Source organism: Sminthopsis crassicaudata, chromosome 5, assembly GCF_048593235.1.
Source record: "Sminthopsis crassicaudata isolate SCR6 chromosome 5, ASM4859323v1, whole genome shotgun sequence".
Lineage (NCBI taxonomy): Eukaryota > Metazoa > Chordata > Mammalia > Dasyuromorphia > Dasyuridae > Sminthopsis > Sminthopsis crassicaudata.
The window spans coordinates 183,559,993-183,581,348 of record NC_133621.1 but is presented as its reverse complement, the minus strand read 5'-3'; the positions used below and the strand labels follow the sequence as shown (position 1 = coordinate 183,581,348).

Genomic DNA, 21,356 nt, shown 5'->3' with positions numbered 1-21,356 from the left:
TTAAGTCTCAGTGGCACTGCATTATTTCCTTATTGTTCATTTGTTAGATGGTTGGCTTTTTTTAAAAAATGGAAATATACTTGGCTCTTACTCCAAATATGAAGGACTGACTACTTGAAATAGGTCAATGTAATAATGTACTTTTTAATAAAAGAGGATCTACCATTTAAGTTTGCATTTCAAGTCCAATTGGCTTTACTTATTTAATGAGTGAAATTTTCATTTTATATCTACTTTTAAACAATTTAATTAATCTAGCTAATGATGACAAATCTCTTAGACTTAAATATGTTAAAAAGTTTTAGTCTAGTCCATGAACAGGACCTCATATGTATAATTACGTCAACTGTAGTGGTAAGTGGGCTTATAGATAGGTAGAAAGACAGATAGACACATAAGTATTTGTGTGTATATAAATACTACTTTTCATGTTCTTTAAAAAAGATCACATTTGGAAGAGATTCAGAACTAATCAAAAGAGGTATAAGCATATAACTATCCACATAGGAAAAACTGAAGGGATGAATAATGCCTACTATTTAGATTATAATATCTATGAAGTTAGATGAGACTACTTGTAGAATTCAATCTTTATGTATCTATCTTGGATAAATATACAATAAATTGGGTCCAGAATTTAATAGGAGAGTGGGTTGAATTCATGATGTGTATCACTTAGAGGTCAATGAAGAGGTACATGGTAGGTATTAACAGACTGAAACACAAAAAATACGAACTAGAAAGGTCAAGAATTAAGTTTGTCATTAAAGTTAAATATGGTTAGGAAAAAAGTTGGTAAAACCAAGAGGTAACCAATAGAGTTTTTATCTGATGTCAGAAGAAATACAAAATGTCTTTTTTTCCCTCTTTCTTCTCCCCTCCTCCCATCCCAAAAGTGGAAGGAAATTCCTGGGAATTTTTGGTAGAACATATAGGGGATGAGCAAACATGGATGGACTATACAATATGTATCTTGGAAGGAATGTCCACATCAGTGATATCACAAATCCATAGTAGTGTTTGATTACCCCTTCAAAGAGAACTTAGATTGGGAGTAGAAGTAGAAAGAAAGAAAGAAGGAAGTAAAGACTATATATATTTATATAAAGAGGTATACAAAATAAAATTTTTATAAAAATAATTATAATAAGATAAAATTATTTTGAAGGGATTTAGAGAAGGAAATTAATACATAAAAATCTATTATGACCACTTAGATATTCTTCCTCAATCTAGTTACATTTTTATTTTTCTGGAGAGTTTTTAGACATTTTTCTAGACATTTGGATACTAAACTTAGAAAATGATAAAACACTGAAGCTAGAAAAAAAGATCTTAAATGATCTAGTGTAACCCTTTCCTTTAAAAAAGTAAGTTTTATTTATGCCCTTTAGTTTTCATAAAGATATACCATACATCTCTCCATACACCAAGTGATCCTTCCCTGAGTTGATATAGTCAATAACTTATCTTCAAGTTAAGTAAAACGAATTAAAACTAAATACAATTGATAGCAAATGTAACCTAGTTTCCCACCTCTCCAACAAATGAGGGAAGATACATTTTTCTATCTCTGTTCTAGGGCTAGTATTCAATACAAATTCCTTTTTGTTCAATTTTGTTTCACATTCATTCTGTTCACATTAAGGTAGTTATGGTGTCTATTGTTTGCTTAGCTCTGCTTTATTTGTATCTTAGTTCATATAAATAATCACACATTTCTCTGAATTATTTACATTTGGCATTCCTTTTTTTTTTTTTACTCTTTTTGCTTATTTTTATTCATTTCCTATATATGGAACTTATTCAAGTTTATATGACTAAGAGTTGTTCCTAATTGACAAATGTTCAAAGGATGTGAACAGGAAATCTCAAAGAAAGATATCCAAGTTATCCACAGCCAGATGAAAAAAAAAAGTTCCAAATATCTAATAAGTAGAGAAATGAAAATTAAAATAACATTAAAATTTCATTCACCTAGCACCCATCAAATTGGCAAAGATGATAAAAAAGAATGTCTATCATTTTTATAATGCAATACTATTCTGTTCCTTTCTTATCTCACAAGTTGTGCAATTATTCCCAATCAATGTGCACTTATGAAACAGTATGATACAGAAGTCTTGAATTCAAATACCAACTCTGTCACTCCCTACTGACTTTGAGGAAATATTTTTTTAATTTCTCTAGATCTCAGTTTCTCTCACTGTAAAATGAGAGGATTAAACTAAAACAGGGGCCCTTTTACTTTTTGTATTATGGATCCCTTTTGCAAACTGGTGAAATCCTCAGAATGTTGTTTATGCCAACTTGTATAATAAAAGGAAATGGTAGATTAGCTAAATTTTTGTGACAATAAATATGAAACTTTTGTCATTCAAATTCATAGATTCACTGAAATTTAACACTAGACCCCCCCAGTTTAAGAATCACTAAATGACTTCTAAAATCCCTTCTATTTCTAAATCTATCTTCCAGTTTTTCTATTTGATTTTTAAAAAATAATATTTTGTTGTTGTTACCACAGTAACCCACGGATATTCTGTAATTCTCTCATTTTACAAATGAAGAAAGTAAATTGCATATTAGGAGAAATGACCTGCCAAAGTCACTCAGTAAATTGGGAGCAGAGCTGAGGCCTCTCTCTATATATATATAATATATATTACATAAAATTTTTCTGAAAATGTGCTTTCTTAAAATGCTTTTTAGGCTGATCATACTTCTGATGATTTCCTTCTCTTTTTATTAATTTTTAATACGTGTAAGAAATGTATAAGGATAGAATTTCTCCAATTACAAACAATTTGATGCATATGCATGGATATGGAACTATTGTAGATAATATAATATCACATTATAACAAAATAAAAATCTTAAATTATGTATAATCTTTCAGGATATCAGATCTGATTTGTGAGTGTGTGTGTGTGTGTGTGTGTGTGTGTGTGTGTGTATAGAGAAGAATAAGAAAAATATCCTGTGTTTCAATGGTAGGGAGAAATATCTCTCCCTTTTTGGAGGGAAGTGAAGAGGGTTACTAAAACCTTCACACTGAAGCCATCCACAATTATATAATTTTATCAGAAAGCAACTATTCATAGTAACAGTAACATAGGTCAATGGGTCCCAAATGACAGTTAACAAACCAATGGTGACATCTTGTGGTTTTTCAGAAACATCATAGAGTTTTGAAAAGGCTAAAATGGTATAGCAATCTGAAGCTTTCATCTGAAATGAATTAGATATCTAAATTTCATGGTATTTCCACTTTTATTACTGTAAGCAAAATATTTTTTTCTCCTCACTAGAATTATCAGATGGTGGAGAGGAAATTGTTGTAGGAAATACCTGTGGTCACATTTGTTTTGAGTGCATGCATGCTTCCATTGTGAATATAGTTAGCTCAAGGTTGTTTTGCTTTATATAGTACTTTCTGTGATTTCATATCTTCAACAAGCATTTTTTAAGTTCTTATTGTTATGCAAGAAACATTGTTACCCAGTAAATGTATAATTCCTCTTAAATGTTTTTGCTAAGTGCACTGAAAATTGCCACTTCCTCTCTCACTTCGATCTGTGCTGTTACCTAGTTTTTAGTATTACAAATCTTGCATTAATAATTCTTGATTTTATATTATGCTAAGAACAACATATGTTGTTGAATTATAATCTGTATCATTCATAGATTTATTTGTGAATTATGTTTAAATTATGAAACCAGGCTCAAACTTCCTCATTTGCATAAGACTTTTCATTGCTAATGCTTGATTACTCAATACTCCACCCTTAAGTGAGGGGCAGAATTAATGAGAGCTTGGGAGAAGAAAGACCATAGTCTTTCTGCCTTCTAGATTCCAGCAGAAATCCCACTTCCAGACTTTCTTCATTGAAATTATACTAGACCTTGGAAAAGAACACCTATTTGTACTTATATATTATCTGTACAATTGTTCCCTAAAATATGGCCTTCCAATATGATGATTACATTCTTTTAATCTTCAATTAAAAACCACCTATAGGACAAATTCAGAGTTCAGCTATGGTTACATGGCTGACAATTGATAACTTTTCTTTAAAAATTGCAGTGGAATTTTTGTTGGGAGTCAGGATGAGGATTGGAATCCTGTCTTTACTCCATACCTCTTATGAGATCTTGGGCAAATCTTTCTAAGTTATTTAGTCACAGTTTTTTCATCTGTAAGATGAAGAAATTGGACTGTGTGACTTTTACTACCCTTACCAGCTCTAAATGTATTACCTTAGGATCCTATAATAACACTTATTCCTTATAATAAAACAACAGAAACCCTAAGCCACAAACAATTAACAATGATCAATTGATGGAGTTATCTCTTTCTAGTAGTTAGTACCAGATCCAATTTAACCTTATGACATGATAAAAGTGTTATTTTTATTTTTAATGTTTTGTTTCTATTAAATTAATCATTTAAATATTATTTTTAAAACTCTGTCTTATTTTGTATATATACTATTCCCACTTCTAGTTATTTAAATCCAATGTTTAAGAGCTAAGGGAAAACTTACACCTTGACTATGAAATGTGATGAGTATTATTTGATCTTTTTTCCCCCTGTACCTTCAAGTGGGATTTAGCTAACATAATAATTTCATTGATGTATGTATGTTAGCATCAATTGTTACAATAGGTGTAGATGCATATACAAGCTTCTTAAGGATTGCATAGCATTTTGGAATGCTATTCCATAGCATTTAGAATACCTCGATGTCCTGACATAAACAAGAAGAGATACATCTACTTCTTTTTTTTTTTCTTTAGGAGGTGGGGAGGGAAATGCATATAGTTATAAACTGTTGTATATGCTATCAGATGGAATCATGTGTCACTTGTTTCACTCACAGTATATTAGACTTAAAAATGCATCAACTTGATTGATCAGGAAGGAAGCAGTTTCCAAGAAACCCAATTCCTAAGCAATTCTCCTATTCAATTCTTAGATAGATGCCACATGCTCTTAGGACCACAGAGAGATAAGGTTCAAGGGATTTTACATTATCTAAATTAAATGTATGTTGGAATGATCATGATGTTAATAACCATTACTGTATCCTATTGAAATACATCTTTTTTTTTTTTCAGCCCCAGTGGCTCCAGAAATCACTTCTGTTGAATATTTCAACAATTTGTTGTATATAAGTTGGATGTATGGGGATGACACAACTAACCTCTCCCATTCCAGAATGCTGCATTGGATGGTCGTCGCTGAAGGAAAGAAAAAGATAAAAAAGAGTGTATGTGTCCATAGAATTCTAAAAGAGAAGTGATAGAACATTTATTTGTGCAAATGCTTAAAAACACACCTACTATATCATCTATTTTAAATTCTGAACTGAAATCTACATTGGATGTTTTAACTTCTACTTTGATTTTTAAAATTTCTATTTCATATTTTCTTTTTCATTATATATACTTAATAATTGGAGATTTCTAGAACTAGAGGACAGAAAAAGAAGATTGATATATGAAACTGGGATTCTCTTAATATATGAAGCTTTAAAAAATTTTTCTTAGTATGTGTTAAAGTGTAACACAGAAATACCTACAATATCTTGCTTATCCAGGCCACATTTTGACCTTGCATTTTATCTTTCTCTGCATTTTTAGTGTTTTATTAATGTTCTTCTCTTTTTTTTTTCTTTTCTATCTTCATACACTAACACTATATATTGACATAATGCACATTTTCCTTTTCCTCTGTATCAACTGTTACAGGAGCACAAAGGGGCAGTGAAGTTAGACATTCTCAACCTGTCCTATCTGTTCTATTTTCATTAATCAATATGGCATGTGCATTAATGAATGCTGGTTTTGACTCCTTGATATTTTTGGAGAGGATAAGTAAGGAGAAGAAAATTCGGTGTTGGGATTGTATCAGAGAAATAGTTGCTTGAGGTTCAAACGTCCAACTCCAGTGCATAATAACCAGACTAAACAATATACTTTCAATCATTGGAGCATAAAGCTAGAGTTCTGAGGGGCCCCAGAAACCATCTAATCCAACTACTCCTTTTCAAAATGAGAAAACAGATCCAGGGGGATTATGTGATTTGCCTGATATACTCATCAGCAGTAATTGAACATATGTGGGTAGAATGCTCTATGATAATTCTTTCTGGTATAAGCAGGAGTGTGCTGGTGAATGTTTAACAGTTGGTTCTCTAGTGGGAAAATATATTGATGACACTATTTTTAAATTTAATAGCATTCTTAACATTTTCCCCATTACTTTCTTAAGTCTAGACAATCAAGAAAATAATAAATCATGATAACTTATAGTGTCTGCTGGTTTCTGAGGTGTAAATGTTTACACTGAAAATTTAACAATTGCTTCTCTAGGCTGATTTAAACATGCTCTGATTTGTCATGCACCTACTTTCTTGTGCAGCCCTGAACCTACTTGGTGCATAGGATTCATATCATTATCCAAAAAATCTTATACATCCCAACAGTAGATATTATTGATGTGTTGTGCTCTAAGAAAAAGGAATATTTTTGCTCCAAATTTTATAATCCTTTTGGTTAGTCACCTCTCTATTTACTATGCCAAGGTGTATGATTATGGGTAAGTCATTCAATCTCTCAGTCTCAGTTGCCTAGTCTGTATAATGGAAATAATAATAGATCCTTAGTGAAGGTCTTTTTTTTTTAATGAGGACACATTAAAACTTTCATATATGAATCAAAACCTATTCCTTTGGATATCTCAGGGGTAAGATTACAAATGCAATCTGTTCAGTCCTTGAATAGCAGCTGATGAAAGTTTTATAGCTAGAAAAGTAACTAGAGTAATATATAGCACAAGACAGTAGTGATGCTGAATTTTAATAAGAAACATACCAATGTTTTAAAATTTTAAATAATTTACCTTCCTAATGTTTTATCTGAGTTTATAGCATTTATGATTTCTAAAGTTATTAAAGAGACTTTGGGGAAATAATATATTTTGTGGTTTACTTTGAGGCTTTACACTTGATTCTGATTATTTTTGCAGGTAACACGAAATGTAATGACTGCCGTGCTAAACCTACCCCCAGGTGATATCTACAACCTCTCAGTAACTGCTTGCACTGAGAGAGGAAGCAACACCTCTCTGCCCCACCTCGTAAAGTTGGGTGAGCCTACTGTGTGTGTGAGTGTGTGTCAGAGTGTGTATGTGTGTGTGTGAAAAAGAACTCAACTCTGAATAAAAAATACACAATTCAAGATTTGGTTTCACTACTTATTATCTGTCTGATATTGGACAAATCACTAATCAACTCTATTTAACCAAGGCTGTTTCACCATTTTATAAGCATATTTGCACTATCTACCATACAGCGATGTTATGTACAAAATGTAAAGTAAATAAAGTGTTTTAGTACCATAATATGCTAATAAATACCATATGTATCTCAATATAGATCACTTACTAATATAAATCATCAGCTAGTCAATAACCATTTATTAAGTGCCTACTGTACGTCAAGCATTAGGAATACAAAGAAAGGTACTGTCATCCCCTAGATGAATGATAGTCCCTGCAATCAAGAATTTCCCATTTTAATGGGGGAGACAACATGAAAACAACTATATAAAAATAATTTATAAATATTTAAAATATATCTCTTAGAATGAAAAATAGTATACTAGAAATGGATAAACTTAAAAGTTTTTTATAGTCTATATTCAATTTTACATAAATCAGATCTGTGTAAGAAAGCATAATTTATTTATGGAATAATATTAATATTTCTATTCTTACACAAATGATAAAATATTAGTTAAATTTCTCAAAATTTAGTTGAATCTCTTAGTAAAGCAGAATGGGTGCATGTTATAGTTTTCATTCATAAGGACTATCCATTCTTTTTATATATGATTTACTAGAGGAATGATTTTTGCCTTCAAGGAGATAGTAGTGAAGCGGGAAGCTTTCCATTCCAGCAGAAGAGCAACTTTCAGCCCAACTCCAAATTCAACCACTGGTTATTTGACCTCAACTTTTCAAATTTTGTCTTGCCTTAATTTTCACATCTGAAAATGTTTTCTTCCAAAATCATGTTCTGTGGAATATTTTCAGATGTGATATATGATATGGGATGATACATACATATCTGTAGAGGGGAAGGTGGAGTTCCCCCGTTAATATAGTTTTACTATCTCTTTCTTCCTCTAACTGGCTTGATATATTCTCTAGGAATTTATATGTTCTACCACTTAGTGCAGACACGTTTAATAGAGTTACTTACTTCATAATTTACAGTACCCTTTATCAAGATGTGCTTTCCTTCCTTATCTCTTTTAATTAGATCTATTTTTACTTTTTGTTTTATCTGAGATCAGAATTGCTACGCCTGATTTTTTTGCTTCGGTTGAAACATAATAAATTCTTTTCAAAACTTTTATTTTTACTCTGTATATGTCTCTCTGTGTCAAATGTGTTTCTTGTAAACATATTGTAGGACTCTGTTTTTTAATTCATTCTGCTATTTGCTTCCCTTTCATAGGAGATTTCATACCAGTCACATTTATAGTTATGATTACTACCTCTGTATTTACCTCCATCCTATTTTCTCCCCTGGATATACTTTTGTTCTCTCTTTCCACATGGTCCTTACTAGTGTTTTGAGTTTGTTTTTTACTCACCCCCTCCACTATCTTATCTTCTATTCAACCTCCCCCCTTCTCTTACCATTTTTTCCTTTTGTTTCTGTCCTCTCTTCTACCTATTTCATCCCTTTTCTTCCCTCTTTCTCCTTCTACTTCTTTATGGGATAGATAAATTTCTATACCCAACTGAATGATTATATTATTCTCTCTGAGAGACAAAACTGATGAGATCAAGGTTCAGACAATGCTCATCCCTCTCCCCTAGATTGTAATAGGTCTTTTGTGCCTCTTCATGCAATCTAATTCATTCCATTATACTTCCCTTTTCCTCTTATTCCAATAAAGATCTTTTCCCACCCTTTAATATCATTTTCTTTGTTATCATAACATCATAGTTCATTCACAATCACACCCTCTATCCATGTGACACCCCAATTTTTTCACTCTTTTTAGTTTGACTGATTCTTCATGTCTCATAGAATCATTAGCTTCCATTTGTCTCATTCTAATTTTTTTTGGAGGCTGGGGTTAAGTGACTTGCCCAAGGTCACAAAGCTAGGAAGTGTTAAGTGTCTGAGACCAGATTTGAACTCAGTTTCTCCTGACTTCAGGGCTGGTGCTCTGTCCACTGCACCACCTAGCTGCCCCCTATTTCCTTATTTTTATTTTTGTGATAGAGTTCTGCTAATGGGGTAAAGGAGGCTCTGTACCTGTACAACTCTGAGCCTTGCCTTTGATCACAGGGATCCCTGTGTTTGTAGGGGTAACTTTGCCCTCTCTTTTTAGGAAATAGCCTGTTTTTTCAGAGTTTGCCTTTTGAGCTGGACTAGAAGCTGCTCCATTGGTTTGCTCCTCTATTGAGCCAGGACTGAAGGTCTCAATTGCTTATTTGCTATGACTAACACCTTCTTGCTAGCTTTCCCAGAATCTGTCTGAGATAGGCTGAAAACCTTTTTCACTCCAGTGAGGCTGACCTTTCTTAGAATTTTTACAATCTATCTTGAATGGAAGAGTGGTTTCATTCTATCAGATTTTGTTCAGAGGCATATATATATTAATATTTGAAGTGAGATTCAGACATCTGATTAATCTATATCTTAAAATTGAAAGGATGGGAAAGTACCAATTAAATAATAAAGTCACACTTGCTATAGAAAGAGTGAAATCTCCATTGATAGCATTAACTAAGACATCTCATTATTGAACTCTCTACTATTCAGAACCATAATTGGAAAAATTTACCAAGAGAGAGATACCCTCAGTTGGGTTGGAAATCAGATGCTATCCCTAAGAAAATACAATAACTCTATGACACTAGGCCCACTAGGCTGAAATTGTAGGAAACCATGAATGAATGAACAAATCAATAAATAGCAGCAAGGTGAGATTAATGATGAAGAGGTAACTAGGTTGACTTTCCTCCTTCAGAAGATACTTTGTAAAGAAGCCCCTAAAAATCAGATACTGTTTGCAGTAAAGGGATTAAACCACCACCAGCACCACTCAACCTAGCCAGAACATATCTTCTATCCTCTAGCTTTACTTCAACTTCCCCTCTGACTTGGAATATCAAAACAAAAGCTCCCCCTCCTACTGCTTCATTGCTTTTGCTTTCACCAGGTATTCTGGCTTCTTCTTGCTCAGGGCTGTGTTTCAGCAGCACAGCTAGGAATGGAGTTCCTAATTGGCTGAGGCTCCCGTTCACTCAGGCCTTGACTCCACAGATTATCTGGAAGGTGAAAATTCGTGTAGTTTGGACTGAAGCTGCACCCAAAGCCAGCTCACCCCCTGATCCTCAAGTGGTATTTCTATAGAGATAGCCTCTAGGTGTTTGCACTTCACATGGGTTAATCCCCAGATTGAGGTCTTTCTTCTGGTATTCCTGATTTATCTCAGGAAGACCCCTGTTCTGCTCCAAGTCCTCTTTGTTTTTCACCAGTATATGTTAGCTCTAAGGCACAAATTTATTCTGTTTGTGGGAGAAATCTGTTCAGTTTGAAATTTCTGACATACTTCACCATCTTCCCCAGACCCTCCCCTCCTCTTCAATATTTACTAAGACTTTCTTCTTTTGAGCTTACTCTTAAAAAAAAATATTCCATAGCATGGAATTTAATAGCATGAAAATACACTTCAGATTGTTATTCAGATGCTAATTCCTGAGTCTATGCTAGAACATTATTATGAACACAAACCACTGTATCTGTCAGGAGGTTCACCTCATAATATTAGACTTATATTCAGTCACAATATTCCAGATGACACTGAAGAACCAACGGCTTCTTCTGAAGTTCAATGAATAAACAATAAATTGATGAAGAAGCTGCTTTTTGTTTTCTACTGTGGGATTTAAGAAGCCCCATGACAACATATATAACCATATTTTGATCACTGACAAAAGATAGTATTCCTCTGTAAGGATAATTCTTCATTTTTAATTATATAGTATGCAAGGGACTTACAGTACATACATTTGCACACTCATATAAACCTGGAAATGTTGATGCTCTATTCATTAGGCTGATTTTTTCCCTCCTTTGTAATTCTTGAAAGACATTAAGCATCTGAAAACTCACACTGATAAAATCATGGATTCTTTTTTTTTTTTTTTTTTTGCAGTAGTGAAGTAAAGGGTAGATTGGTCCTAGAGTCTCAAGTCAGGGCAAGTACTACAAGTGGGAATAAGTGACCTTAGCTAGGAATGTCAAAGGATTTCAGAGGCAGAAAACCAATCCCATCATTCTATTGAATACAAGATAAATGAATTTTTTTTATTGATCAAGATTTGCTAGAAGGACATCCCCTAGATGAGCACATTTCCTATGGTAGACATGTACATTACCATGCTTAAAAGAGCTAAACTATCATCCCAGCTTTCCCCACCCTCCCTCTCTATAGTTTTAGCTGGAAGAAAATCTGAGAGTGAATTTGCATGTATATAAAAAGTTGTAGCCATGATTACTAGGAAAAGAGAAGCCATAAGAAAGAGGTGACAGGGTAGGGGCCTCCAGGTTGGGAGAAACAATGATTAGAATAACTTTTAGTCAATTGGAAAATCATGTGGTAAAGAATGAGGAATGTCAAAATGAAAGCTGTAGAGGCAGCTCTACAAATAAATATCCTGAAATTCTAAGTGAAGCTGGAAAACATTAAGAGAAGGGCATAGACTAGAATAATGGCACTGTATATCAGACTGGTATCCTGAGAGATAAGGACACTGAAAGAGCAAGGTAGCCATGGAAAAATCACTACATCCTTTACTACCAGAGCCTAAGGAGTTAACAGAGTTCAGAGATACTAGAAATGAATCAGGAACCATGCTGTGCTCCTCTCACATTGCTGAAATCTTTCTAAGTATAGTTCTGGGAATTTGTAGACACTGTAATTGAACTTTTGGATAAGAAAGGAAACTGGGCTCACCAGATAGAATATTCTAACTAGTGTTGGGCAAAAGAAACTCAGATATAAGTACTTTTAAAAATATATTTATATGTATATGAATTTTTGTATATTATATATTTTTTCTGTTTTTATGTATTTTTAAGAAGTCTTTTTTTATTCTAAGGCCCATTCTTTTTTCATTCTATCAAGTTGCTTTTGACTATGTTCTTTATGCAGTTAATACATGTATTCAACTTTTTTATTGTTTTGGAAGTATGATGTCTACAAGAAGCTAGAGAACTCTTCATAAGATAGGATCAGATTCCCATGTTTTCAAGGAGAAAAAGAGCCATAGACATTATTGATAGAGTGAAGCCCACAAGACTGGACTAGATCTGCCAATCAAGAGAAGAGAGATCTAAATTAACCCATATGAATTACACTAGTCTCCTGAGAACCATAAACTTGATGCATATATGTATGACTGTACATATTTGTATATACATACACACACATATATATATATATATTCATGCATATAATAACTGTAATTCAACATAGTTGGTTTCCTTTGAATTTCTTATATATTTTATGCATGTGAGAACATTATTCTGAGAAATCACAGACTTCCCCAGATTACCAAAAATGTCAATGACACAGATGAGGTTAAGAACCCTTGGTCTATATTTTTAATGATCAGAACAGCTCCCATAACTTTCTTTGAAAAGATAAACATTTTCCGTTGGGTTCATTAAACTAGCTCATCCATTCTGACAACCAAAGACAGTGAAAGTCTATTTCCTCAAGTTGATGATGAGGAGTCATTCTTTGCAAACAAAACTTAATTGACTCAATTTGAAGATGACAAATATTACTGGACACTATCTGCTCAGATTAATAGTTTCTGTGTTGTTTTACCCAGCATTCCTAAGTAGCTACTATGAATTTCTGGGGCAGCCCAGTTCTTCTAATGCAAGGAAGTGACAACTCCCTGTGCTTGTTTCATATATCAATGCACAATCTATTAATAGATGATGCCTATAACTTAGCTCAACTTGAAACAGGAAGTTTTCTAAATAGAGAAATATTTGAGATGGAGAAGAAAAGACAAGACTTATTGCTCCTGACTTTTTTAGATATAAATTATTTTTAAAGAAAATGGAAAAAGTTTATGGAGGACTGCTTCTTAGATTCCTTTTGTTTACTTGTTCCTCTTGATGCTCCAAAGACAAAATTACATATTTGGTGTAGGGACAAGGGAATTAAAGATTTTGCTTTTCTTTGCATACAGAACCAGCTCCTCCAAAATCACTTTTTGCAGTGAATAAGACTCAAACTTCTGTGACTCTGCTGTGGGTGGAAGATGGAGTAGTTGATTTCTACAAAGTCTTCTGTCAACAAATTGGCTCTAACCAGGAAATAAAGCTCCAGGTACTGTACATTCCTACGAGTTTTTTTTTTTTTCTCTAAGTTTATTTTCATTACCTAGGTTAACGAATACCTGGTTAAGTTACTTGAGTCAGAATAATCTCCTCTATGTATTTTCAATCAACAAGAATTCAAGGTCTATATATTGTAGGTAGATAGAATATATGAAAAAAACTTTTAAAATGTAAAAACCAATATGATATGTTATTTATTCTTAGTCCATGAGTTCTTCTTCATGTTATTGAAGAGGAGGAAAGGGAATTGAAATAGTAAAGGAGCACATTTATATGAAGATATGGTGGGTGAAATGCAAACTAAAAAAAAAACTTTAAATTACTCATTCTGGAAAGAGGAATCTGAAAATAAGATTTGTCTTTAAAAACAGGAAGAGTAGTGGTAAGAAACTATTTATCAATGCTATTTACCTAAAATCATAGTATATCTACAAATAGGGGATACTAACTTGGAACAAATAAAAGGATGTGCCACTTTACACAATTAATAAACCTACAAAGTGATTGAAAATATGAGTATCAATTTTTTAATTTGTAGGCAATAGTTCCAAATTGGAATATTCAGTACAGAGTTAATGAAATTTGGAGCTGAAAAAGACCTCAGAGATTCAACATATTTCAAAATCTGAAATTGTTGTCAAAAAAATATAATCCCCAAATGATCACTTGGAGCCACTATAAAAGACAGAACCAAGGGATAATAGTTTATGGCCTGATATAGCAATTCTCAAAATTTCTTATAAAAATTTTGTTTCTAGGACCTTATCTCCTAGCCTAATAATAAAGTTGAACTATGAATATTTTTGGTTTTTTCCCTTCATTAGTCTTTGGGGCCACCATTTTCAATCCAAAATTTAGGGCAAGGACTCCTAAAACAACAATTAACTCTGCACTCAAAGAAAAATTCAAGAGAGCTTTCAAATAGAGGTGTCAAACATTCCCCTTAGTGCCCCATAACACCCCTGAGTGTAGTCACAATCAGACTGGTAAATATTTAACAATAAATAAAACATCTTAAAACTAAGTCAATATGGTCCACAGCAAATCACTGTACAGAAACCCCATTTCTATTTGTTCTAAAGAAGTGAAGGTAGGAAATCAAGCACAGTCAATTTCTGAAAAATGTCTTTGAGTAGTAAATGTAGGCAATTTTTTCTGATATGCTGTCAGAACTCTTCCCTCAATCAAATAAAATTCTTTTTTTCTTTTCTCATTTTTCTTCCTCTTCCTAATCTTCCTTTTCTTCTTCCTTTTAACATTTTTCTTCTTGGTCCTTATCCTAGTCCTACCAATGTTAACAGAGGCATTGTTTAACTTCACTGCTGGGTTCTAGGGTTAGAATGATACTACCTTTAGTGTAAATAATTTTGAAAAATTTCATTGAAATGTTATATGAAAAAGAAAAAAAAAGTGGAGTGTGGACTAGCATGCAAAAGAGAGGTTTAAGGGATTTTCAGAGTCAAGATTTATTAGTTGAATTAAAAGGCATTACTTGAACTATGGGTTCTCTAATCCCAGTAATATTTACATTTTAAAGGCAGTAAGCCTATGCTTTCATTTTACTACCTGTTTTTCCCTGGGGCAGGTGAAGGAAAAGCAGAATGGTGAAGGATCTACTTTGTTTAGTACCCGGTACAGTCCTATGTTGAAAGAAAAGCAGAATGGTGAGGGCCTTACTATTCTTTATACATACAAATTCAGTGCATTTTGAAGGATGAATCCTTGGGATTGAGTAACAAGAGCAACGGAAGGTGTTTCAAAATAGATATAATTTAGCAGATATTTAGAAAGTATATTTTGTTCCTTTTCCCCTTTCTTACTTCAAATATGCTCTTTTTTCTAATGAATAGTCAAATCTTATTTCTTATGTAACATTTCTTATTTAAGTCTGTTCACCAAATAATAACTGAGTCAACAAGCATTTATTAAGCACTTTCTATATACCCAGCACTGAATCTAAGCACTGGGGACACAGAAAAGCAAAAGACAATTCCTGCTTTTAAGAAGTTCACAGTCAGGGCTGGATAATATGAAAATAGGTGAGGAAACAAAAGAATGAAGAGAAATAGAAATGTTTGGATGGATGAATGGATGGTTGGATAGAGAAATATAGATATATCTACACATATGTATTAATAGAAATAATCAACAAAGGGAAGGCCCTAGCATATATGGGAAAGACTTCTTTATAAGAGGGAGATTTTGTTTTGTAGATGAGGAAGTTTCAGGTATGGGAGACAGCCAGGGAAAATACAATGAATCATGTCCTTCACCCATTAACCTTGCTTAGTACTATCCTTTCAGAGAAAGTTGATGAGAAGAGAAAAGCCCCTGAAAGTTTTTCTAATGACTTTGGCTTCCCTTGGCATAGGTGACTATACATCTTTGTTTGATAGTAAAGAATATGACCAATATTTCCAGGAATGTAGTTACTCAGTTCACTTAATAAATAGAGTTATAAAAACATGGATTAATAGAATAGATTCAGGCTGAATGAGATGGATATGAGGTAGTGCTCAGTGTTTCCAGAATCACTGCTTTGGGAAGAACTTCTTAAAAAAGAAAATGAAGTTAATTTTCTCTTTTCCCCCTCTGCAACTCTAGGAGCCAGTTTCTGTTTCTTCCCACATTGTAACGATCTCCAGCCTCCTGCCTGCTACTGCCTACAACTGTAGTGTAACCAGCTTCAGCCACAACAGTCCCAGTGTTCCTACATTCATAGCCATCTCCACAATGGGTACATATGGCATACATTTTCTTTGTAAACTGTTTCCAGCTTTGTCTTTCCCTTTTCTTTCCAATTGTGTGTTGTCTTTTTTTTTATTATTATTATACACTTAGATCCAAAGTGCTTTCCCTGATGTTCACAACTCTACAATTCAAGCTGCATTTAAGTAAAATAATTAAACACTATAACTGTTTCAGGTTTGAAATTACCTAAATATTTATAAAACTACAATAATATGACATTATTAAGGCAAAACAAATTTTCTGTAATCATCTGTAGAATTGGATAGATAAGGGACAGCTAATCTAATGCTTTTTTCATTGTTATCTTTTGGCTTATTTTTCATTTCTTATTTCTTAATTTCATAGTTTTATTTGTATTCAGATTTCAAAATGTGTGAGTCAGCATAATTATTTTTAGCTTCCAAATCAACATTTATATTAACAAATACCCAATGTAAAGACATCTGTCATTAAAACTTTTAAGATCATAATCATCACTTTTTAATTGATTTCATTATTATCATTTTCTTTTATATAATATCATTTCTATATTATTTTCTCAAAGGTGTCAAATTTGCAACCTATGGACCACATCTGGTTCACAATGCTTCCTAGTTCCCTTGAATATGATCAAAATATAATTAACAAACTAAAATTTTTAAAAATCGATAAAATATAAATTACATTTTAAAATTAAATCAATATTCTGTCAGCAGGGATCCTAATATATGGTTTACTGGCTCCTGTTTCTTTTTGAGTTTGATAGTATCACTATATAAAAACATAAAATTCATGTAATTTAATCATTGTACAATGATACATATTTGAAACACATATGAGGCAGCATAGAGTAGATAGAAAAGTGGCCTCAGAGTCAAAAAGATTTGGGTTGAAGTCATACCTCTGATATACACAGCCAGGTGACCCTAAGCAATTTATTTAATCTCTTGGTATACAACTCTTCACAATTATAATTCTATGATAGGGATTGATTTGTACTGGTAGAGGGAATTACCTCACTGGGAGTTTTCCAGATAAATGAAATCACATGTCTGACCAAAAACTATAATTGGAATATAGCCAAAAAAAATAAGCAATTAATGCTGTATTCTATTGGTATCCATGTAATGATATGAAATCCAGGGAAAGGTGCAGGACTTGGATAAAAAAAACAATAAGATATGATTGAATAGCATTTTACATCATTGAAGGAATATTTATGTCAAGGAATTCCCAGATTAATCAAAACATTAAAGTATATATATATATATATATATTAATATATATAAATAATATAATACTAATGGTGTATATTATTTAATAGATCTTTATTAAATAATATAAATTGGATACTTTAATGTAATAATTATAATAGATCTATTATTTTAATACATATCTTATCTATTTAATAATATAATTAGAAGAGAATTTTGGGTTTTTTTGAGAGGGGAGAATAAGTAACCCTTTTTTTTTTAATCACATCCTTTTTGCTGTGTTTATGTAAGCTATACATAAACTCACAATCTACAATAAATAGAAAATTATACAATAAGAATATATTACATATTGTTGTAAATGAAATATTTACTTCTTTTTTTCTCCTGAGACTGTAAGGTAGCTAATGTAATATATTGTTATCCCCATTCTAGAGATGAGGAGACTTAATTCACAAAGGGTCATATTAAAAAAGAAATAGGTGTTACACTCAAATAGATAGCTGTAGCTCTATGTTCATTTAGAAAACCAGCAATTAATATGATCTCTTGGATCATATTTAATTTGATACATCTTAATCTGGTTCTGGCTACACTCAGGAATTTTGTTGGCCATGTGTTTGACAGTTGTAATCTAGAGCATTGAGAAATTAAATTTGAAATCATATCAGGGATCACTTAGCCAGTGAGTGTCAGTGGTGGGACTGAAACCAAGGATTTCCTGGGTCTAAAGTTTCTCTCTATTCACCATTCTTCTCTGAGACCCAAAAGAAATATTTATGATGAGGAGAAAAAAGGAATTTCCTGAAGAGAACAATGTAAACAAACCCTTTTGCATCTATTAGCTCATTAATGTATTTAGATTTTTTGTATTGAATAACTTTAAAGTGATAAAGAAGATACAAGCAAAGGATGGATAACTAAGAATGAATATGAAAATAGAGATGTTTTCTAAAAAATAGAATTAGGAGCATTAAAGCTTATAATGAGGGAACAATATATACGATAATGATAATGAAAAGATGGGTTTTTTTTTTAGTTACATTAGGAAATAAAAGAGAAAGAGATTATATAAAACAATGCTAATTTATAACAGATTAGATGTAACCAAGTAAAAAATATATATATTTCAGGGTATTAAAAGAATTGGCAGAAGCGATTGCTGACCCAGTGATAGCGATGTTGGAAAACTCATGAAGAGTAGGAAAGATACTATAAGACTAGAGATGTGGAAATATTTTCCCAATCTTCCAAAAAGGGAAGAAAATGGAGTCTGTAGAGTAAAGAGTATGATCCAGCACAAAAATCTATATATTATTATTGTTATTTTAGAGTTTGTGAGAAAATGAAAAAACGATTAAAAACTCAATATGATTGCAAATTTAGGTTTAACTCCTTTGTAATTTGTAAATTTGCAATATGAGACCAAAAGATTAGTATAATGTTATAGTTTGGTTTCAGCAAAACATTTGAGAAAATTTCTTATGCCATTCTTGTTGATGCATGGAAAGATATGAGCTAAGCAGAAGAGTAATGGCCCAAGACAAAAAAACAACAACAAAAAAGTCATTAATGGGTTAATATCAAGTTAGAAGGAGGTCTCTCTGGGTCTTCTACTCTTTCATATACACACATATACATACATATATACACATGCATATATGTATGTATATATTTATATTTATTTGAAAAATAAGTAACAGATAAAGACATTGGAGGAATTTTTACCAGTTTTACTCATGACACAAAGCTGGGAGGGATAGCTAACATATTAACAAAACTCATTTTACAAAAACTATCAGAAATGATACTGACAAGATGGAATATGGACAAATCTGTTTATATAAAATTTAATATTATCAAATATAAAGTCCTATATTAGAGAGGTTTGGATTTTCAGTTATTGTTTTGTTTTGTTTTAAAGCAATTGCAAAAAATACAAGCTTGAAGAGGTATTTAAATAACAATATATGTGAAAAAGATTTGAACACCTTAATGGACTGCAAATCCAATAAGATTCAATAGTGCAATGTGATGACCAAAAAAATTCAGTGATCTTTTAGGTTAAATTAAGAAAGGTAATGTTTAAGTATATAATAGCTTCTTTGTATTTTGCCATGATCAGATCACATTTAGGACTATATTCAATTTTGAGCATCATATTTTCAGAAGATTATGCCTAACCTCAAGTCTTAAAAGTCCCAGGAAATGCAGCCAGAAAGATGAAAGACTTTGTTCATGCCATATGATGATCAGGCGAAGAAACTAAAGATGTTTGTGTTAGAGAAAAAATGCCTTCAACTATTTGAAGGACAAATAGACTTAGTTTCTTGGTCCCAGGAGAAAGAACTAGGAGTAGAAGTTGCAACAAGATCCAAAATGTAAAGGAAAAAACAATAACAACAACAAAAAACTCTAACAATTAGAACCATTCAAAAATAGCTCAGGAATTAGAGGGTTGTTCTTTTAGAGCTCTAAATTAAGACTGGAAAGTCACTTATTATTAAGGGAATGTTTAATCAAGATATCAACTGATTTGGTTTGCTTCTGAGGTTCTTTCCAATATTAATATTTTGTGACTTCCTGACATAATAGATATGACACATACACTTTCCAAATCCCACAATGATCTTAGTCACAAAAGAAAAACAAAACAAAACAAAACAGTTTGGGGCCTTTGAAAAGGAGTCATAATTACTTCTTCCAGAATAATATTTAGCAGCCAAAATTTACTTTGTGATACCATAACCTAGAAAATGCAACATTTCTTTGGGTGAGTTGCTTTATTTTTGAGGATAGTTAATACAGTTTGATTAAAAAAAACTATTAGTTTCTATGTGTTGAAGCCAGTGATTACTAATATATTCTACTTTTCTTTATAGTTACTGAGATGAATCCCAATGTGGTAGTGATCTCAGTGTTGGCAATCCTGAGCACACTCCTGATTGGGCTGCTTCTTGTTACACTTATCATTCTCAGGAAAAAACATCTGCAGATGGCCAGGTGAGTCCCATTTCCCACTAAGCAACAATAGTCATTTTTTTAGTTTATTAGTTTCATTTAGTTTATTAATTAGTTTAGTTTCTAAAAAGTTAAAACTTTTTAGTTTCAACTTAAAAAAAATTTCCTAGAGTACCTTCATAAACCAGTCTGCTTTGAAAGTGAGATATGGGCAAACATTTCAGCTCAAAGAATCTTAGTCATTTAAACTTGTACACTTCACAGAAACAGAAATTCTCTTACATCATTATTCTACTGATATTATTGATAATACTTAACATTATTATAATATCTCAGTCTTAATGATTATTGAATAAATGATGCAATTTATGCATTCTTAGTCTAATGAACAAAGGAGTAATAGAAGAGCAACAATGAATTGTTTATAAAAGAACTGGTTATGATAAATGTGAAAATCAGTGCAAGCTTTACAGGATAAGGAGAATTGTTCTAAATTTTTTTGTAAAGTTTTCTAAGTGATTTCATATAATATTTACAATTTGAGGATCAACTTTTTAGGTTCAACATTCTAGATAAATGTACAAAGGAAGATACTTTTATAATTTGATATCATATCATCCATCTTTTTATTAATTAATCCTCCTGTACCAGGCAAGAATACTTATCCAGCCACTCACCTCCAACCTTGGAATTTGTTTGCTTGCTGGCCCCTAGGGGAGAAATTTCTTTTTTTTCTTCATCACAACAATCAGAAATATGATCAAAACAAAGAATGAGAATTTATAGAAATGATCTTTGAACCTATAATTTTGAAAGAAGAAACTGCACATTTTGAAAATCATGACAATAGTCTGCATACTTTGCCACACTATCCAACAGGTTGGCAGCATAATTCCTTTACTCTAAGAGTTATCATCCTGGAATGAACAAAGCTGGATTAGAATGTAGGGCAGAAAATAAATGATAGCCAACATTTATATAGTAAATTTTTAAAGTG

General features: G+C 32.2%; 1 protein-coding gene across 2 annotated transcripts in view; it reads left to right on the top strand.

Annotated features, from left to right (window-relative positions):
- The window catches only part of PTPRO (protein tyrosine phosphatase receptor type O), a 210,587-nt gene that overhangs the window by 130,035 nt on the left and 59,196 nt on the right, over nucleotides 1-21,356 (top strand). For both annotated transcript variants that reach the window (XM_074268963.1, XM_074268962.1), the window contains exons 11-15: nucleotides 5,122-5,273; nucleotides 7,034-7,154; nucleotides 13,304-13,443; nucleotides 16,059-16,191; nucleotides 20,281-20,401. In XM_074268963.1, the coding sequence (XP_074125064.1) occupies nucleotides 5,122-5,273; nucleotides 7,034-7,154; nucleotides 13,304-13,443; nucleotides 16,059-16,191; nucleotides 20,281-20,401 (667 nt within the window). The remainder of the gene's footprint in view (nucleotides 1-5,121; nucleotides 5,274-7,033; nucleotides 7,155-13,303; nucleotides 13,444-16,058; nucleotides 16,192-20,280; nucleotides 20,402-21,356) is intronic.